Source organism: Eurypyga helias, unplaced genomic scaffold (assembly GCF_000690775.1).
Source record: "Eurypyga helias isolate BGI_N326 unplaced genomic scaffold, ASM69077v1 scaffold26038, whole genome shotgun sequence".
Classification (NCBI taxonomy): domain Eukaryota; kingdom Metazoa; phylum Chordata; class Aves; order Eurypygiformes; family Eurypygidae; genus Eurypyga; species Eurypyga helias.
In genome coordinates, this window is record NW_010269322.1 from 1 (window position 1) to 18,419 (window position 18,419).

The 18,419-nt window shown below is 47.8% G+C and overlaps 2 protein-coding genes across 4 annotated transcripts in view; one reads left to right on the top strand and one right to left on the bottom strand.

Moving 5' to 3' along the window:
* The first annotated feature begins 1,892 nt into the window (after positions 1–1,892).
* On the top strand, positions 1,893–11,820 carry VDAC3 (voltage-dependent anion channel 3). Of its 3 annotated transcripts, none has more exons than XM_010158075.1 (9): positions 1,893–1,926; positions 2,842–2,913; positions 4,017–4,066; positions 6,796–6,948; positions 8,059–8,111; positions 9,239–9,466; positions 10,278–10,428; positions 10,934–10,991; positions 11,339–11,820. In XM_010158075.1, exons 1-9 carry the CDS (start codon positions 1,893–1,895, stop codon positions 11,428–11,430), a joined length of 891 nt encoding a protein of 296 aa, XP_010156377.1. In that variant the 3' UTR covers positions 11,431–11,820. The 3 variants fall into 3 exon arrangements, with proteins under 3 accessions (XP_010156377.1, XP_010156378.1, XP_010156379.1); XM_010158076.1 differs by lacking the exon at positions 1,893–1,926 and adding an exon at positions 5,144–5,146 and having other exon boundaries at positions 2,847–2,913; positions 11,339–11,777; XM_010158077.1 differs by lacking the exon at positions 1,893–1,926 and adding an exon at positions 5,758–5,760 and having other exon boundaries at positions 2,847–2,913; positions 11,339–11,777.
* Positions 11,821–12,369: 549 nt separating this feature from the next.
* The window catches only part of IKBKB (inhibitor of kappa light polypeptide gene enhancer in B-cells, kinase beta), a gene marked incomplete at its 5' end in the record, with an annotated part of 10,307 nt that continues 4,257 nt past the window's right edge, over positions 12,370–18,419 (bottom strand). The window contains 11 exons of the mRNA XM_010158078.1: positions 12,370–12,623; positions 13,151–13,241; positions 14,193–14,320; positions 14,534–14,681; positions 15,038–15,137; positions 15,642–15,691; positions 15,954–16,063; positions 17,065–17,126; positions 17,237–17,388; positions 17,641–17,764; positions 18,102–18,216. Coding sequence (XP_010156380.1) covers positions 12,555–12,623; positions 13,151–13,241; positions 14,193–14,320; positions 14,534–14,681; positions 15,038–15,137; positions 15,642–15,691; positions 15,954–16,063; positions 17,065–17,126; positions 17,237–17,388; positions 17,641–17,764; positions 18,102–18,216 — 1,149 coding nt within the window. The remainder of the gene's footprint in view (positions 12,624–13,150; positions 13,242–14,192; positions 14,321–14,533; positions 14,682–15,037; positions 15,138–15,641; positions 15,692–15,953; positions 16,064–17,064; positions 17,127–17,236; positions 17,389–17,640; positions 17,765–18,101; positions 18,217–18,419) is intronic.

Consider the following 18,419-nt stretch of genomic DNA (forward strand, 5'->3'; position numbering starts at 1 on the left):
GCCTTGCCGGGCCCCGCTCCCGTCGCCGCGCAGCCCGAAAGGTGCGTGAGGGCCGGCACGGGCGGCGTTGCCGCCTCTGGTACCCGCCGGCAGAGGGGACGCTGCCATCTCCAAGCGGAGTTCTCGGCTTTTATTTCTTCCGTACGGTTTTGGGTGGGTTTGGCGGTTATTCCATAGGCCCGTGCAGGGATTCTCAGAGTGATGTCTTCATTGGAATCTCCAGTTTGGCGTTCCCTTTCAGAGCTTGGCTTGCTGTGCGCTGCCTGAAGATGGCAACGCGAGCGTCACTTGCCTCCAGCTTTACCTTCCTCTCCCTGTCTTTCTCTCCTGTGGTTATTGCACTGATTATACTGTCGTGGGAGGGGGGAAAAAAACCAAAGCACAAGATGAAGGAGACTTTGTTTATAAAGAAGATGCTTAAAATCAGTGCCCTGGCTTGGTTCTAGATCTGTGGCTTAATGGTTCTTTATGTGTTTTGTCAGCTGCTGTCGTTGCATCTGGTTGATGGAGACCGATTCAAGTTCAGTTTTATTAGTTGTGGAGCCGTGAGCTCAGTTACTCTAAACAGTTCTGGCTTGCAGATAGAGCTGCTTGTTATTAGCAAAGAATATGTGTATTTCAGCATGAGCTAACCTGAGTCAGCTCATATGTTTAACTCACATACTTAACATGTACATTAAAACATATAGAATACAGAAAATATAGCTGTATAGCATAGAGAGGGAGAATGTTAGGAGAGTGAACAGGCTCACAGTGCTGGGGGGGCTACAAGAAAGCTGGGGGGAACTTTTTACAAAGGCCTATAGTGACAGGACAAGGGGTAATGGGTTTAAATTGGAAGAGGGAGGTGGAGGTTGGATGTCGGGAAGAAATTCTTCCTGGAGAGGGTGGGGAAGCACTGGGACAGGTTGCCCAGAGAAGCTGTGGATGCCCCATCCCTGGAAGTGTCCAAGGCCAGGCTGGATGAGGCTTGGAGCAACCTGGTCTAGTGGAAGGTGTCCCTGCCCATGGCAGGGAGTGGGACTGGGGAGGCTTTAAGGTCCCTCCCAACCCAAACCATTCAGTGATTCAAGATGTCTCAATAACCTTATGAAAATATGATGTAAACAGAACCAGGTGTCAGCCAAAAGGGTGAGATTTAGGTTGAGAAGATGGATGAAGAGGGTGGCAAAGTCCTCCTTTACTTGAAGCATTTTCAGTGAAGCTGGTGAGGAGCCTCAAGACTACCTGTTGGTCATCTCCGCTGTCATTTGTCTTTCTAAATCCCCTCTGTGCAGGGAGACTGGTTTGAGAGACAGTGGCAAAATGTGGAAGAGGTTGAGGTGTGGCATCTTTTCAGAAATTGGGGGGGGGGGGGGGGATCTAAACTCTTGCTTTTGTTTGATGTAACATCTCCATGTAATTTGAAAGTTAGACTGATGTCCTCTAAACTCTGAAGAGGTCAGTCCCTGCACCCAGAATGTGTTGATGTGTTGTGGCTCACCACTGATCGTTGTCAAACTTCTACTTGAATATAGGTTACGCGGTTTGGAATAGCTACAAATCCATATGATTATGGAGTGTTCCTGTCATGTTTTCAGCAGCTGGCAGTTCCCTGAAAGCAAGCTGTGAATAAAAAGCTTTTTTTTCTTTTAAATCTGCTTGTGTGTTGTATGAATTCTTATGCAGGGTGTTTTCTTCTGTATTAATTTTTGCTGGAAAAAAACGTTTGAGGTTTAAGAGCACATTAGGCACTTAGTGCAGATGCAGAGCATCACCATGTTAAAATGTCCAAGCATCAGCCTTGCTCCAAACACGTGAGTTACTGAGCTTTTGAGATCAGCGGGTTGAACTATTCTGACAACCCTACCAAAACAAAACCACCAGACGCAGTAGAGAAGGAACCTGCAGTCATGTCCGTGTGGTTTAGATCCTCTAAACCCACAGGTGTGTATTCCTAGAATTACAGACTATCTCAGGTTGGAAGAGACCTGTAAGGATCACCAAATCCCGGTATCGATAGGTGCGTCGTGCAGGTTAGTTACGAAGTCACTGAACACAGAGCGTTTGTCTGCTGTGGGATGTAAATTGCTCAAGTGCTTCCTTTTAGGAAAGGGCTCGCTGTCCTAAAAACAGCGCTTAATTGCTTAATAGAGATACTCTTGCATTTCTGAGGAGGGACCAAGAACACCCATAAGCAACTAAAAGATAAGTGATGACTTTTTAGGGATTTTACCTGTTTTGCTTGTATTCTGCCATACTGAAGGGCTAAGTAACAAGTGGGGAATCAGGGGTTTCTGGTGTCAGGTGTCGCAGAGGATATGAACAAATACATCAGCTGTAGCAAGGATTAAGTGGCAGAGTTACCCTTAAAATCAAGCAAAATCATCCTCTTTGATAGCTTTTCTAGAGCAGGCGTGCCTTTACGTTTATGCAAACGTATTCTAGAAGGGGAAGACTAGTTTTCCACTGGGGAAGAGTTTTCCTACTTCTTTCAGTGTGGTTTTTCTGATGCAAAATCCCAGTGTTGTGGTAACTAACGTTAAACGTGTCGTGTAAGCTGTAGTATCGGATGCCCGTCCCTTGGAGTTTTGTCCTCCAAAGTAAGGGTTACCTGTGTTAGAAAAATGTAGGTTTTGCTGCTGTGTATACACAGTGCAGAAACACTCACTGGTGGCTCCTGCAGAGCGTACGAAGAAGGATGACACAGGGATGACTTTCAGGAACCTTCTTCAAAAGCCTCGCAGTTCTTTATCAGCGAAGTCCACAGAGGGTACTAGTAGATATTTATAAGAGCTTTGGGTATCGTTTAGATTTGATGCTGTTAAACCTAAGATTTGTAAAATTTCTGATGTGTTTCAGATCCAATGGCTGTCCCACCATCGTACAGTGACCTGGGAAAGTCTGCTAGGGATGTATTCAACAAGGGCTATGGTAAGTAACGTGACTCTGGTTTGATCGCATTTTGTCATTTTTTCTGAAGTGTCTTGAAAATCACAATAATAACCTTGCTACCCCAGAGATCCCCCAAGTACCTTGTGGTAGGAATTCAGCAGAGACCCGGAGCATCTGCCCCTTAATTTGAACTTTAGACATGTGTCATGAAAACGCTGCAGTAGGCAGAGAGTTAGAGGAGAGGGTTATGAGTTTGACCTTAAGATGCGCTCTAGAAGTCTCCGAGGAATGCTCTGTTTTCTACCTTCCATTTTTTTGCACTGAGAGGCATTAAATCAGTCCAAGACCACATGGGGCAACAAACAGGTTCCTGAGGTAGAATGATCTTTGTGCTAATCAGCATAGGCTGTTGTTACAGCTGAAGTGGGAACAGTTTCACAGTATTTGCGTCCCTCTGCGAAGAATTTATATGGAGTACTGCTGGCACTAGTGCCTTGTCTGGGAGCAGTACTAAAAGCATTGACCGTTTTTATCTGGGTTTGTGAGGGTGTAAGAAAGATTGCATTTGTATCCCAAATCGATATGCTACCTAAAATTAAAAAGCATTCTGGTCTGGTCTCTGCCACCCTGGCATTCAGGTTTTGCTAAAATGCAACTCAAGTTCCCTGCTTCAGTGTGAGTCGTGCAAGGGCCAGGCATGTCCCTGGGTTCTTAGCAGATCAGAAGGAGAGGGAAGAAAGCAACAGAATCGCTGTGTTGGTATCAGTGGTTGAGGAAGCTGAAACACATCTTTGTCAGAGAAGGGAAAAAGAAAAATTCCTGCCCTGCAGTCAGAAATAGAACAGCAAATTTAGTAAATCGGAAGAAACGGTAACTGTATTGATTGATCTCAAGCTGCAGGTAGCTACAGAAAGCAGAGATCCTTGACACTGGGTGACTGCTATGACTGTAAGTTATGAGGTCACCCGCTTTGAATTATCAAAATTCCTTCAGTTATTCCTCAGTACAATCAACAACTACTGAAATAGAAAATAGGCAGTTTCAGGTCAGCGTATCTGACCTGCTGTACTCAGGGGGTCTTGGAAATAAGCCTTTCTTGTACGCTGCGGTGAAACAGACGCTGTGCACTCTTCTGTTTTCAGGATTTGGAATGGTCAAGTTAGACCTGAAGACCAAGTCTTCCAGTGGGGTGGTAAGTACCGGGGACTTTCAACATCCCCAGCGTTGCACTGGAAGGACAAATTGCTGAGCTACCAGGTGTTGCTTCTTTCTTTCAGTTCTCACTGTAAAACCTGTAGCTGCCTGAGGTATTTCTGTAATGGTGTGTGGAACTGACATCGTGGTACTTCTTTTCCTGGGGCGTGCAAGAATTTTCACGCATTTTGTTGTGGACATGTGGCTTTCCTGCCTGTTCCCATCGCCACATCACAAACATAAGTGTTTATTCACCCTGAATAGCTCTCATTTCTGCTTATGAATGCAGTTATATTTCTCTGCTGCTGTTGGGTTTTGTAGGATTTTGAGTCCAGACTGACTTTCTATCCAAGGGGCAAATAAGAGCCAGTTTAACTTAATTTTCACCCATCTCCACCCTGCTTACAATGCAAGACTTAATTAAAACTAAACAGGTCTCCTGCAGTACCCTTTATGTAGATTTTTGAGAGCATTTTATAGATACTAATTAATTTTTAGAACCTCAGGTAACTAGAAAACACTATGATACCCACTTCAGTGGTGGAGAAGTGGAGCTGCCTCATTATTTCACAGGAGGGCTGGCAAAACTGGGAGTGGATTTCATAATTTTGGTCTTTAACCACAGGCGTTTTACTAGATAAGCTTATTCTTACACCGAGTCTCAGCTCTGTGTGTGCTACCACTTGATGCTGTTCTGGCTGATAAGTTGTGCTGCTCTTCAGCCTCCTTCCTCACGGCATTTGCCTTAGCTCTCTCCTTCTCTAGCGTTGTTAGGATGCAGATGGCACATGTCCTTCCTTTCGTATTGCTGTATTCTGACTCAATTAAGCTTTCGGTGGATTTCTTGCATTGTGCACCACAATGTGTAGACACAAGGGACTCTATGGTCTCCGTACAGACTTCCTGATATCTCACGATACGCATGTTTTTCCTGTCTGGAAGTTCTGATTCTCAAATAACATGCTAACGGTCAATTCTGCTATCTTCTGAATGTGATGGAACATGAATAACTCTATTAAGTTCTAAAATGGGCTTTTTCTTTTCCATGCAACTTTCATGTTGGATATTTATCCAGCTGGTAAGAATGTTTTGGCCTGTTGGCTCTATTGTTTTTTCTAGGGAGGCTTTCTGTGGTGCATGCTGTTGTTTATAAACCATTCCATTGGTTTTAGTCACGTTATCATCCACATTTGACTGTGTCCATGCTTTTAATCCACTGTGTGATCCATATTTGTAAAGCCATTTGCAATCTCTGTCCAACATTCCACAGTAAGAACTCATTAAAAAGAGCAGGAGGGAAAACAAGATAGATACGGTATTGACAGCGTTGTCTGTCGGTTCAGGTTTTTGTGCTTGTTAAGTGTTTCCAACGAGCATTCTGCTGCAACAGAATGGGGATTTGGGGTTGGCGATGAGGTGAGGAACAAAGCGTGAGATCTGATTTGTACTTGGGTACTAATAGTGCCTCTGATTGTTAGGATACAGGAATGTTTTGTCTTGGAAAAGATCAGTGGGTAGTGCCTGTTGGTTCAAAGGTTGCGAGTGGTTTGGCTGAGTAAGTGTGTGGTGTTCCTGAAGGTGCCAGCCACCGTAAACCAGGTGAGCGAGAAGCTGAGCCCGAGTCAGACTGGAGTGTGACAGGGAGCCAGAATGAGCTTGATGTTCAGTCACAGAAGTTCAAGAAATGAGATGGTTTGGTGAGACATATCTAGCTTAGGCAGTTAAACACAGATGGCAGCAGATGCTGCCTGTGTACCTTCTGCTTCCAGAAGCAGATCCAGTTCTGACACCTGGCAAAATCCTTTGGCTGTGAGGAAAAAAAAAACCACCTTGAGCTTACTACTGTGAAAATATGCCTAGTGATTGCTTTATGTTGTGTGTGAAACACTTGAGTAGGCTGAGTTACCTCCCATGATTGCCTCTAAGTAAGAAGAGTATGAAAGGTAGGGAGAACAACAACTTTAGGATCAGTAGCCGGTGTGAAAAGCATCAATGACCGTTCTTCAGAAGACATTTTCACTACTGAAAGGTAGAAAATGAAAAGAGTGAAAGGGAAGAAACACATGAGATGTTGGGAAAAATGAGAGAAAAATCCATCTTTTTCCAGCTACTCATCTAGCTGTGTAAGTTGGATGTAGGATGGCTTTTCTTAAGGAAGAGTGGAATTCCAGGACTCTAAGGGCTGCTGTTGCATGCGCAATTGGGACAGTACTGGTAAAGGGAATTAGAGGAGATGGTGAGGAAAATTCCAAGGATACAAGCAGCTTTGTATCCCAGGCGAGTATCTTTTTGTATCTGGGGATGGACCCATGTGAAGGTTCCGAGCAGGTTGTGGAATGTTGAAACAGCAATTGCTGCTTGGGAGCGGACAGACAGCAGAAGAGAGGGTGGTTTTGGTGCGTGGAAGGTTGGTGGAGAAGTTAGGGGAAAGGTGTGATAAAAATTAGAGGGAGGGGGGAGGTAATCAAATCCTGATGCAGATGAGAAGATGTCAGGTCTTCGTGCAATAGTGCTTTTTCCAACCCAAGCAAGTTCCAGGGCTCTATCAGCACACCCCAATAAAAGGAATGTGCGGAACAGAGATGCCAAAAGGAGTAGCATTTTGTGATGCTTAAATTATTTTTGGTGGGGATACGGAAGAGGAGGATTCTGAGTGTGGCAAGTGCGAGTGCTGGCTGAATGTGATGAGATACCAGAACGCTGACACTCCTACTGTGCTCTTGGCAGGAATTCACTGCAACTGGCTCTTCCAACACAGACACAGGGAAGGCATCCGGCAGCCTAGAGACCAAATACAAGATCAAAGACTATGGACTTACATTCACCCAGAAGTGGAACACAGACAACACACTGGGAACAGAAGTTTCCATGGAGGATCAGGTAAGAGGAAGGAGATACGCTGAAAAACATTCCAGCAGCTGGTATGAGGAAGTACTGGGTTGAGCAGAAAAGAGTGAAGCGTGAAAGTCACACAAAGCTGTCTGGAGTACTAAAAAGAAAGGAGTTGGATATATTTGCAGAACATACGGACTGAGAGGATCGTGAATTTTGGGGGTGGGGAGGTGCAAGCATTTCCACGGCAATCTGCTGCTATCTCCTGATCCAGAGGTACCGCGCTACTGCAGTTACGGGTGTGCGAAACCAGCTGGGTGGTTGAATGAGTATTGCTGATACCCGCTGCAAATGGGAGGGTTTAAAGACACACTCTGGCTACGTAGAACTGTCACTGCTGCAGTCATGCAGGGAGAACAAAAGAGGGGTCTTGTTTTAGATGCTCTGATACATAAGGACTTTGTTTGGCTGCCCTGAGGTGGAATATATTTTGTAAGGTTGCAAAGATCGGCATTTGCAGCTTGGCACTGCTCGTGCCAAGGGCTGCCAGCCTGCAGCACTCTGGAAGCACACAGTCCTTCCAAGGAATAGCTTCATGCTTTGCACTAAATCCCCAAAGCGTGAGGTGAAGGTGCCAGAGGTGGTAGAATTTCGGAGGTGCCGTCCAGCATGTACAGCCATCCATTTCTGTCGTTACGGTTTTGCACTTTGACCCGTGCTTTCAAATGGGAAACGCTGTCCAGCTCAAAGCGAGGCTGGGAAGGCCGAGGGCAGGTCCAGCGCTTGGCCCGTGAAATAGGACCGTGTCTTCCAAGAATGCCTGTACGATGCCGAGAGTTGTGAGCTACCGTGTGGAGTAGGGAATAAGCAAACATGAACCAAACGGGTTTCTTTCTTTAACATAATTTCTTGTCAACACCAGATTTGAAATCTCCCTGTAATGACATATCGGCAAAGCAGCGCCTCATCAGGGGCAGAAAAAGTCCAAATTTTAATGCCTCATCATACAGCATCTTCAGATTCTGTTGTAAAACCTGTGGGAGACATTCTGGTCCTGGTCTGTCGTCTCTCTAGAGAGGAAGTAGAGCTGTAGTGGTGGAATGTAACAAATCTCACATCAGCGCAGTTCTGAGCCCATGTCTCTGTTTTCCTTCGCAGCTGGCTGAGGGATTGAAGGTGGCTCTTGACACTACATTTGTACCAAACACAGGGTAAGTACTTGTTACCTTTACCTAAGGAGTGCTAGAACTTCCCATGACTTTTAATTAGAAATGCTTATTCCCATCGTTCTGTCCTGCTGCCGTCAACTCGGCGCCGTGAGAACGCCCAGCAGAATGATGTGTTTTCCTGGCGCTCCCGGGCAGATGTGCATGAACCATGGAATGAGGGGCGGAACCACACAGGGACTACGACAGGCAGCGGGATAGGCACTTCTTTGTCATTCTCAGTTACCATGTGCTTATTTTCGGTAGGCAGTAGAGCAAAGGAGGGGTGTTTGTATCTGGAGAATGCATAAAGCCCGAGTCTGCTCTGTAAATAATTACTGTTATTTCTTTATTGTTGGGAAGAGCCTATTGGAAAAATCAGGAAATACTGCTTGGATGGAAGGAGTTAGAAGCTAAGTCAGAAATGAGACCCCAGGCTTGGGTATGAGTGACAGGGAGCATGTTCTGCTGTGTCTTCCGTGGGAAAGGAAGGAGGCTGGGGAGAGGATTAAGGAGGTGACAAAATCTGGTCTCAGTTAAGTTTGAATTGATAGCCAAGTGAGGATAACACTTGGAAGGAAGAGACTCCTCCAGAAGGACGGAAGAAGGCTGCCTAGTGGATGATGTCTGAAGGAGGAGGAAGTTCATTTTCAGTAGAGGAGACTGGTGTCCAGTGGTGAAGGAAGGGCGGCAGTGGCTGCACGTGAAGGAACACATGCGCTCACTTGCGGAGAACAAAGCGTGAAACCTGACGGAGTTTAGAGCACTAAGCAGCAAGGCTTGGTGGTGAAGGAAGGGCAGCAGTGGCTGCACCTGAAGGAACACGTGCACTCGCTTGCGGACAACAAAGCGTGAAACCTGACTGGGTTTAGAGCACTAAGCAGCAAGGCTTGTGCTGGTTTTGCTTTGTGAGGATTTTAAGGAGTTTGAGAAGGTGGAGGAAAAAGTGGCACCACATAACCATACATAATAGCAGTATTATCCTTACCCAGGCTCTCTTCAGCCGCTCTTGAGTTTTGAGTGGGCATTACAGTCATTTCGTTAACCGGCCTGAAGGGACACACATACGTGAATGAAACTGCGTATCATACTTGTACACTGCCAGGGACCAAAGGGCATGTTTCTCTCTGCAGGAAGAAGAGCGGAAAGTTGAAGACTTCCTACAAAAGAGAATATGTCAATCTAGGCTGCAACATAGACATTGATCTCTCCGGACCAACCATCTACGGCTGGGCAGTGCTGGGCTACGAAGGCTGGCTTGCTGGCTATCAGATGGCTTTTGATACAGCCAAGTCCAAGCTTTCACAAAATAACTTTGCCTTGGGATACAAGGCAGGAGACTTTCAGCTGCATACTAATGTGTGAGTATTACCTGAGCCTAGAAAAATGTCACCAGAGGAGCCAAACTGGATGAGCAGTGAGCGTTACTGGAGTGGGAGGATGGAAGGGGGTGCCGATTTGTCTTGAAATATTTATATTTGGTGTTTTCATCTTCAGTGTAACTGAAGCAGGGACAACTTTCCAACTCTTGGCTGTCTTTTGAGACCTTGTTTCAGGGTGATTTTGGGTTTTGTGTATATAAGACAGTGGCATAAAGGCACTTTATGATGTTAATTTGCAATGAAAACCTGTAAACTTGTGTTTTGGTGCTAGATAGAAGAGCCTTTCATTAAGCCACTGCACCCTGCCCCCCTCGCCACCAGACAGAAAGCTTCTGGCTCTGAAATGCCCGAGGTGGGGAGGAGAGGTGTGTTGCCTTGTGTTTCCAGCTGTCACTGCAGTATAGCTCTAGTCCTGGCATGCAGACGCTCCGAGAATCTTTGATGATCTTTCTCAGCCTCATCGTTCCCATAACCGACTTAAGGCTCCTCCTGGGTCTGTCCCTTCATGCCTCCTCGCAGGCTTGCTCTCTTAGGACAAGCACGCACGTTACCTGGGCTGGGTAACCCCAAACTGCAGGTCTCAGTGGTTGGAAAGTCTTGTTCCATTCCGCAAGCAGAACTCATGTTTTGGGTGAAACCTGGAGTCTGGCAGCTCCGGGCAGGAAGCAGATGAGCAAGGGAAGCGTTGGAGCTCTTGGTTTGTTTTAAGGGATAACGATCAAATGGTTGTGGGGTTAATGGGAAGAATTACTAAGGCAAGGCTTGACACGCTCGCGTCTGTTACGAACAGGAACGATGGCACCGAGTTTGGTGGGTCTATTTATCAGAAGGTCAATAATCAGGTTGAGACGTCGGTCAATCTGGCATGGACTGCCGGCAGTAACAACACGCGCTTTGGCATTGCTGCGAAGTACCAACTGGATGAGAAGACTTCCATTGTGGTAAGAATCGGGTTACAGGAATGGTTCAAGCTCCCTTAAATTCTGAAAATGGGTGGTACGAAGTAGCTGCTTTAACTAGTTCCTGAGAAAGCATGGGAGGTGGCAAACTGGTTTGTGTATTCATATATTTATTGCTCGTTAAAAAGAAATCACTGCCAAGCAATCTGTGGAGAGGGGCCTGTGAACAAGACAGACTTGATTGGCTACTTGGGGACCGCAGTAATTAGCCCTTTAAAGGGATATAAAGGGAGAACGCTGGGGGCAGGGAAGGACAGGACAGCGGGTCACAGTTTGTGGGAGAGACTGCAGGTGTTACTTAAGCCTGTTACAGCTTAAGCTGGAAACTCTTGAGGAGAAAAGGAAAAGATTGGAATGCACCTCTGCTAGAGGTTAGTCCACAAGCAGCTAAAGGAGTTACTGCATAAGCCACCTTCTCAGGGCTCCGGGACAGCTCTGAGTATTTACAGATTGTGTATAAATACTGCGATTTCTTCCTTCCCTGTAGGCTAAAGTGAATAATGCCAGCCTGATTGGAATCGGTTACACTCACGCCCTCCGACCTGGTAAGTCCAACAGTTAGCAGCAAATAGCATTAGTACTACACTGGGTTGTTTTACTGTCATCTCCAGAGCAGAAAGATAAGTCAGTGGAGATCTTACACAGGCTGATGGGAATAAAGGGGGTGTATGTACACAAGTTCCTGTAGCAACTGAGGCACGTTAGTGAGGCTCGAGTACACGAGGGAGAGTGTGTTACAGGAGTATCCATGTATGTATCATGGAATCAGACTGGTTTGGGTTGGGAGGGACCTTAAAGCCCACCCAGTCCCACCCCTTGCCATGGGCAGGGACACCCTCCACTAGAGGGTCTCATTAAATAAACACACTGGTCTCATTATGTGCTCTCCTAGGTGTAAAGCTGACCCTCTCGGGCTTGATTGATGGCAAGAATTTCAGTGCTGGAGGTCACAAAATCGGGCTGGGATTTGAGCTGGAAGCTTAATGCAGCTTTAAGAAACACAACAGGTGGTGCTCTGGAAGATGAAGGAAACATGTACCCAGTGTGTTTCGGCCTTAATATTGTTCTGAAATTTCAAGAAGCGTGAACTCTCTACTCCTCCAAAGAACCATTTCAACCCAACACCGAACTCCAGAGAGTGCCAGCACAGCTGCTGAGGATACTTGAAGGCATGCATGGAAGTCGTGATGTCTGTGCCACATTTCAGTCTCTTGTGTTTTAAATCTGTTCCTGAAAACAGAAGAAAATCCCACCTGTCCCCCTTGTTGTACTGCATCCTGCATGTCCCATACTTCACAACCTTCTGCAAAAGGTGGTCTCTGTGCTGTAGTGGAAACGTGGGTTTATGTCAGAGTGAAATAAATCGGTCACAGTTGGAAGACAACAGTGTCTCGTCTCAGTAAGGTTGAGAAAAGCTGTGCTCCACTGAGCTAGGGGTGGGGTTTGTTTTGGTGCAATTAGTAGATAATCCATCGCTACTTTGTTAAACTACACGTGTACACTGAAGCTTTCCTTCGTCTGTGGTAACATCCTTGCCCCCTCGAGGGTTAGAGATCTGCACAGTGAAAGCAGCTTTTTCATTAAAATGTTATTGAGGGTATCAAAAAGAGCAAACCAAAAGTTTACATGGTTTAGGTAATTTCGTTCCCATATAGGAAACAAGTATTAGGCAAGTACAACCGTTACACTTAAGGGGAAAAAAAAGTGCAAATCAGCAAAGTTAAGAAATCAAGTTCACAGTTCAAGGCTGTTAGGAAGGTGACATCTACCGGCGACGGCGCAAAAGCTGATTGCAGGCCTTGGCCACTGTTCCTCACAAAGCCTAAGTGGCAGCACAACCCCCTGTGATGCCTCTCAGGGAAGACAGATCAGGACAGACCAAGAACATCTGTCTTTAGGCACGATTCAGAGCTTTTCCCAAGCAGAACAGGCATTTCCTACTGTGTCTCTGTGAAAACAGTGTCCGAGAGGTGGATACTAGAAGCGAGGCCGCGTGCATCACGCAAGCTGTAGGTGACAGTAAGGGGAGGCACTTCCCTTCTCGGGTGCAGCAGCTTTTCACAGTTGGTTCCTGAAGCAGCACGTCTTCAGGGGCAACCGAAGTGACTTTACATCTGGGTTTGTTCTGGGCTGTTGGTTTCTTCAGCGTGAAGCTGCAGCCAGCTCCAATCTAGAGCCTGAAGGACAGAGTCAGAGCCGTGAGGTTCAGCACCAGCTCACAGCCGAGACTTCCCCGGAGCGCTCTGGAAGGGTTACTGCGAACAACCTGGACAACCTTGTTTTGGGATGCACCATGTGACTAAAGGAAACCCTTAAGCTACTTCTCCACTATTTTACTCCTTCCGTATCCTGCTTCGTTAGACAAGCATCCCTGCCCACCACAAGCCCACCCCCATTTTAAGAGTGTAATCTTTCAGTATTTCTGTGCAACAGCCAAGCACCTTCCCCCATCGTTCATAGCTGGGCACAACTTAAGTCCCCAGCTCCTGTCCAGAACAGCCTGGCTCATGTTCTCAGTGAGCAGGGAACACGTCACTCAGCAGTCCGAGTGGGCGCTTTCCGTCTCCCACAACCCCCACTCTCTCCTTGTCCAAGAGTCACACGCAGCTGTCTGTTAGCCGCGCTGGTGGCAGAGTTACACAACCAGAAGTCTGAAGCCACGAGCTTCCCCTGTGCGTTTACCCAAGAGTATCAGACACGTTACCATGAAGCTCTGCTCCTGATCCTTCATTGTGTCGTGCATCACATTTTCTAGTTGGGTACAGAGCTTCTGTGATTCCAGCAGCAGCTCCTCGCTGAAAGGGACAGTGAGTACACAATCATTTGCCATGGCAGTGTTGTGCCAAGAGATGCTGTCTCGACTGTTAAGAAATACTTCGGGCAGGTGTGCTGCAGAGCACTGAAGAATACTGAGCTTGACCAGCCAGCTCAGAAGCCAATAAATTCATTTTGCTCCTGGGAAAGTCAGTGGCATCCCCAGCTTTACTGGGGTAGGGGAAAGGAAGGATGTTCCAAGCTGGAGTTGGGTTATTATTTTGGGGAGTCGCTGTTGCTTGAGTTGCAGAACAGCTTATAAATCACAGAAGGGTTTGGGTTGGGAGGGACTTTAAGGACCACCCAGTGCCACCCCCTGCTATGCGCAGGGACACCTTCCATAGACCAGGGTGCTCCCAGCCTCATCCAGCCTGGCCTTGGACACTCCCAGGGATGGGGCATCCACAGCTTCTCTGGGCAACCTGTTCCAGTGCTCCCCACCCTCTCCGGGAAGAATTCCTTCCTCATGTCCCATCTCAATCTCCCACTTTCCGTTTAAACCCGTCACTCCCTGCCCTTGGGAAAAGTCCAAAAGCAAAGGATTAAGCAACATGCAGATAATCAAACCGAAGTCTGTCAGTGACCCAGCTCCTTCACGGCAGCCAGAACTACACGTGCTTGGTTACGGCCACCTGTGCTACCATCGCCTTGCACGGCAATGCCCCCCCAGCTCCGACAGACAGTGTAGTTCCAGTGAGCCCACCCACTGGAGACGAAACAGACCCCTTGTGACTGAGGCGGTGGAGCAAAGCTACACGCTATTTCCCAGTTTTCCCCCAGGAAGTGCAGCTACCAGGCAACGCGCTGCTGACAACGAACGCCGAACACGAAGTGCGAGATGCGAGACAGCGCGTGTCGTTGCTTCACCACGCGGGAGCCCCAGCTTCGTAGCACTGGCGCTAGTGGCTACACGACTCCAGGCTTTGCCTCACCTTTTCCTGACGGATTCTGCTAAGTCGTAGGTTCCCGAAGGGACCTGCAGCAGGAGCTGACCAGGGCTGCCTAGACGTGCTGTGCTCATGCTCTCTGCGCTGCCGGTAACGGGACCACGTACTTTACTCTGAAGAAGACACACAAATATTCAGATTGCCGTTATTTCCACTCATTTCCAACAGCCAGGAGTATGGGAACCTAGAACTTGGCTTTAGTACTAATTCAAAATAACAGAAAAAAAAGAATCATAGGACATACTAAATTTCCTATTAATTATTTCAGTAACCTGTGCTACAAACCCTATTTTCAGGTTAAACTGGAGTTTTTCCATTTTACTCACACAAGCAATTTTCAGCAAGTTCCACAGTTCTTTCTGTCGTTTCTCCTGAAGCCGAACAACTGTTTCCTCATCTTCATTCATCAGATTCATCACTTTCTCCACTTTGGGGAACAATTCCAGTGCCTTCTGCTTGCAAACTACAGTTTTACTGTTACAAAAATAATCAGATCAGACAGGGGCAACTGCAGCAGGGGAACATCTCTGAAGCTGCTTCTTTCCTGTAACGCTCCGAGGTCTCACTAGTTGGTTTCAAACCTCTACTACAAAACCTCTTGCTGAAGGAAAAACTGCTTTCTCATGGAATCACAGGATGGTTTGGGTGGGAAGGGACCTTAAAGCCCATCCAGTCCCACCCTCTGCCATGGGCAGGGACACCTTCCACTAGACCAGGTTGCTCCAAGCCTCATCCAGCCTGGCCTTGGACACTCCCAGGGATGGGGCATCCACAGCTGCTCTGGGCAACTTCTCTCAACCCTCAGTAAACGCTGACTCCACAGCCCTTACCTGAGCTGAGCATAAATGACCCGGACCTTTTTCTCAAAGGTCTGGATTGCCTGTAGGAGCAGTCGTACTATTTCCTGGCTGTCGCCGCTTGTCCTCTGATCTGGAATGAGAATCAGTGTTACACAGAAAGGCAGGCTTGTAGGACACAAAATTCTTCATGTCTTGTTTCCACTGCTGCTTCAATCCTGAAACATCCCAAGTTCCAACCATGCAAGTTTGAGGGGGATGAACTGCACCGGGTTTTAGCCACCTTCTTCCAAGTGACGAGGATGGGAAAGCAGAATTGGTAGGGTGGGTAACGCCTTGGGGCTGTGGAGCGGCGCAAAGGAACAGCCGCGTCTTTCATCCTTCCTACAGGGCAGCAGCACATGCTGGCAGCAAGAGCCTGCTCTGAGAAGAGCTCAGAAGGCAGCAAGAGAGCAAGGCTGGCCTAGTCTGAAACTGACTCCCCTCTCCAGAAAAAGGAGAGTCCAGCGGTATCCATGTGTAGCTAGCGTATGGGCAGGCCCAGAATGCAGAGGAAGCTTTCTCAGTGCTCACTATCGCATCTCCAAAGTTACTGTCTGCACAAAACAAGCTGACCTTGAGCTAAAGTGTCTCTTACCTCTTGGCTTCTCTCTCAGTCTCCGGTACAGCTCTCTGGCTTGTTCTTCTCTAGAAGAAAAAGGCACAGAACACAAAGGACTTCTCTAGAACCTAAATTACAAACAAGTAGTTCAAGAACTCAAATCTTTTATAAACCACTCGGCTGTCTAAGACCCGTGACCAGTAAGGAGTCAAAACCTGTCTTTTAGCGTCAGAGGCCTCCCCAGCGCCCCGATTTGGGCTGAAGAGCCCAGGGACTTGCGTTGTCCTGCAGTGAGTAAGCTTAGCTAGCAAAACTCCTGCAGCTGAAGTCCAAGGTCGTTCAACTCACAAATCCTCCAGTGTCCCTCCTTGTTTGCGACCTAGCGGGCTTCTCTGCAGGTCCACAATGTCCGTCTGCAGGGCCATCATCTTCTTCACCAGCTGATCCACATCCTCCTCCTGAAAGCAGGGCAGAACATAAGCAACGGGACAGTCTCATACTAAGCGTCGCTCCCACTGGCTCTTCCTTTCTCACTGACACTTCTTTCAGTTCAGGCTGGCAAGATGCAAAAGCAGCCTCGGACAAAGACCAGTGGGAGTATGAGTAATTTGAATTCAAGGAAATTAGCTTGCTGCTCTGCGATAAAACTACTCCCAATAATTCTTTGATAAGAAGTTTAGCTTGCAACAAAGAGCCATTGATGGGTCAGACTTTGTAGTAAGTGTACTGCTACTTTCCAGGCCACCACGCTTCCTCTTCCTTGGTTATTCCAGATCTCCAGATCTCTTCTCTCATCCTATCCATCCCCGCTTTTCCCTCAGGACATAACCACATCCACGCCTGGCACTCCTGATTCTGCTTTTCGCTTAAACTCGTTCACATGTTGTGGCTTGTTAGAGTCATTCTGCCCTCCGCCTCCTCCCCGGGGAGAAGGACCAAGTATCGGAAAAGAATCGGCCATCAGCTCCTCATCTGGGAGTGACGGTTTTCAGCCCTGCCGAGAGGGGTGACGCAGCCCTGCGTCAAAGGCTGATGCCTCACTGGTGCGGAACGTGAGCCAGGAATGGCAACTGCGGCCTTACCAAAGTCAAGACTGATGCTTAGAATTCTTGTGATCAATCACCAAATGGTTCACTTCCCCGTTCACTTTAACCTGTTCCATATCCCCGTTTGAACTGTCCTGGCTCTAGGAGCAGGTTAGCAGGAGATTCCACACACGGATGTCCTCTCGCATTCCCCAAGGTCCCCCTTTCCCCCCGCCAACCCTTCCAAACACGGTCAGCTCCATGAAGTACTGGCAGTGGACGAAAGTGCCACCCAAACCAAGGCGGTGTAGCATCTGGCATCAGCCCAGACACCAGAAGTTTCTACCTAAGGCAGGAGAACGAAGAGAAAAAAAGAAAGGAGAGACAGACAAGCTTCTCTTTCTTTAGGATAAGCAGTCGATATACACACTTACCCGCCCACAGAGCTCCACCGCTTGCTCCATCTCCTTCCAGGCAAAGAGCAGCTTCTCAGAAGCTGCAGGAACAAAAGAAGAGTGATCGCTTTTCTCAGGTTTGTACAAGAAAAGGTAGATACTTTGTGGGGACAAGAGGCCTAAGACGACCTGTTGCAGATGCTATACTCACTAATTCCAAATTCAATCTGCTCTTTATACTTCTCCAGATCGATCTGGATGCTTGTTCTAAAGAAGTCCAGCTTTGCTTTCAGTTGCTGGGAAAGGGAGGCCATAGAATTCTTCATCTTGGAGAGGGTACTGTTGTAACGCAAGAGATTCATCCTGCGTGGACAAGAAGGTCCCATTACCCTCCCACACTAAAACCAGACTTCCACCTAAATCAGAAGCAGGTACTTCCATGTAGCGGTGAGCACAAAAGCAGTTGTGTCAGAGGACAGAACTCTCAGCTTTTCATTAATCATTAACGGCTCCACTCACGGGCTTCCCCATTGCAACAGGGACCCATTCCTGTCCCTTCCCTTTCCCCAGGGAGCAAAGGCAGAGAGAAGTATTCTAGAGAAACTGCCTCCGTACATGGCTGCTCGCTGCCCCTGCTGGAGGCGGTTACAGTCCTCTTTCAGCATCCGGATCGTGTGCCAGATCTGCCCCCACACCTTCCGCAACTGGAAAAAGTGGAGATTCTTCTTTGGATCCTGAACTGAAGAGAGAGTGGGGCGGGGGGAGGGAAACATACGTATCAGCATGGAGCCTGGAAGTTGTGCTGTCACGTGACAAAACAGACCGCAACATCACTCCTTTGGGGGACACGTTACCTCTCTGCAGAGCCAATGGTTGGCCAACCCCGTGCAGCTTCCCCTGTACGTCACACCCTTCCCTCCCTCAGCTGTTCTGACCAACGGAACGCGAGGCCAGTCCCTCTTACTGCTTGGTCAGTCCCAACATGCAAAAACTCGCCACTCTCTGCGCATGACACAGGGCACAGGCAGCCCTCGCAACGCGGGCAGCCTCTCGCGTTCCCGCTAAAAAGTCCTTACGGATGCAGTCAACGCTTTCTGGATGAGGACGCAAGGTGACCTGAGCCTCATAGGCAACCTTCTGGTTATCGAAGAGGAAGAGGAGGTCCGTGTCTGCAGCTGCAGTGTCATTCACCTGCAGAAGACAAAGGTTCTCTCAGGAAGAGCAAGCCTCTGTAACACCATAAACAGAATGTTCCTCCTCAGCCCAAGACTGAGCACCCAATGGGTGGCCGTTGCTCAAGGGCTGTTGGGTCTGTGGTCACAGGGAGAAAAGCCTCCAGACAGCAGGGCCTGCTCTGCTCCCAAAGCGAGAGCAGTTCCTGCTGATCCACTCAG

Bases quoted from the DNA above. Each gene is read 5' to 3' on its own strand.
- VDAC3 (XM_010158075.1), top strand. From the start codon at position 1,893: ATGTCCGTGTGGTTTAGATCCTCTAAACCCACAG. The intron at 6,949-8,058 runs GTAAGAGGAAGG...TTTCCTTCGCAG, and splicing joins AAGTTTCCATGGAGGATCAG to CTGGCTGAGGGATTGAAGGT. The intron at 8,112-9,238 runs GTAAGTACTTGT...TTCTCTCTGCAG, and splicing joins ACATTTGTACCAAACACAGG to GAAGAAGAGCGGAAAGTTGA.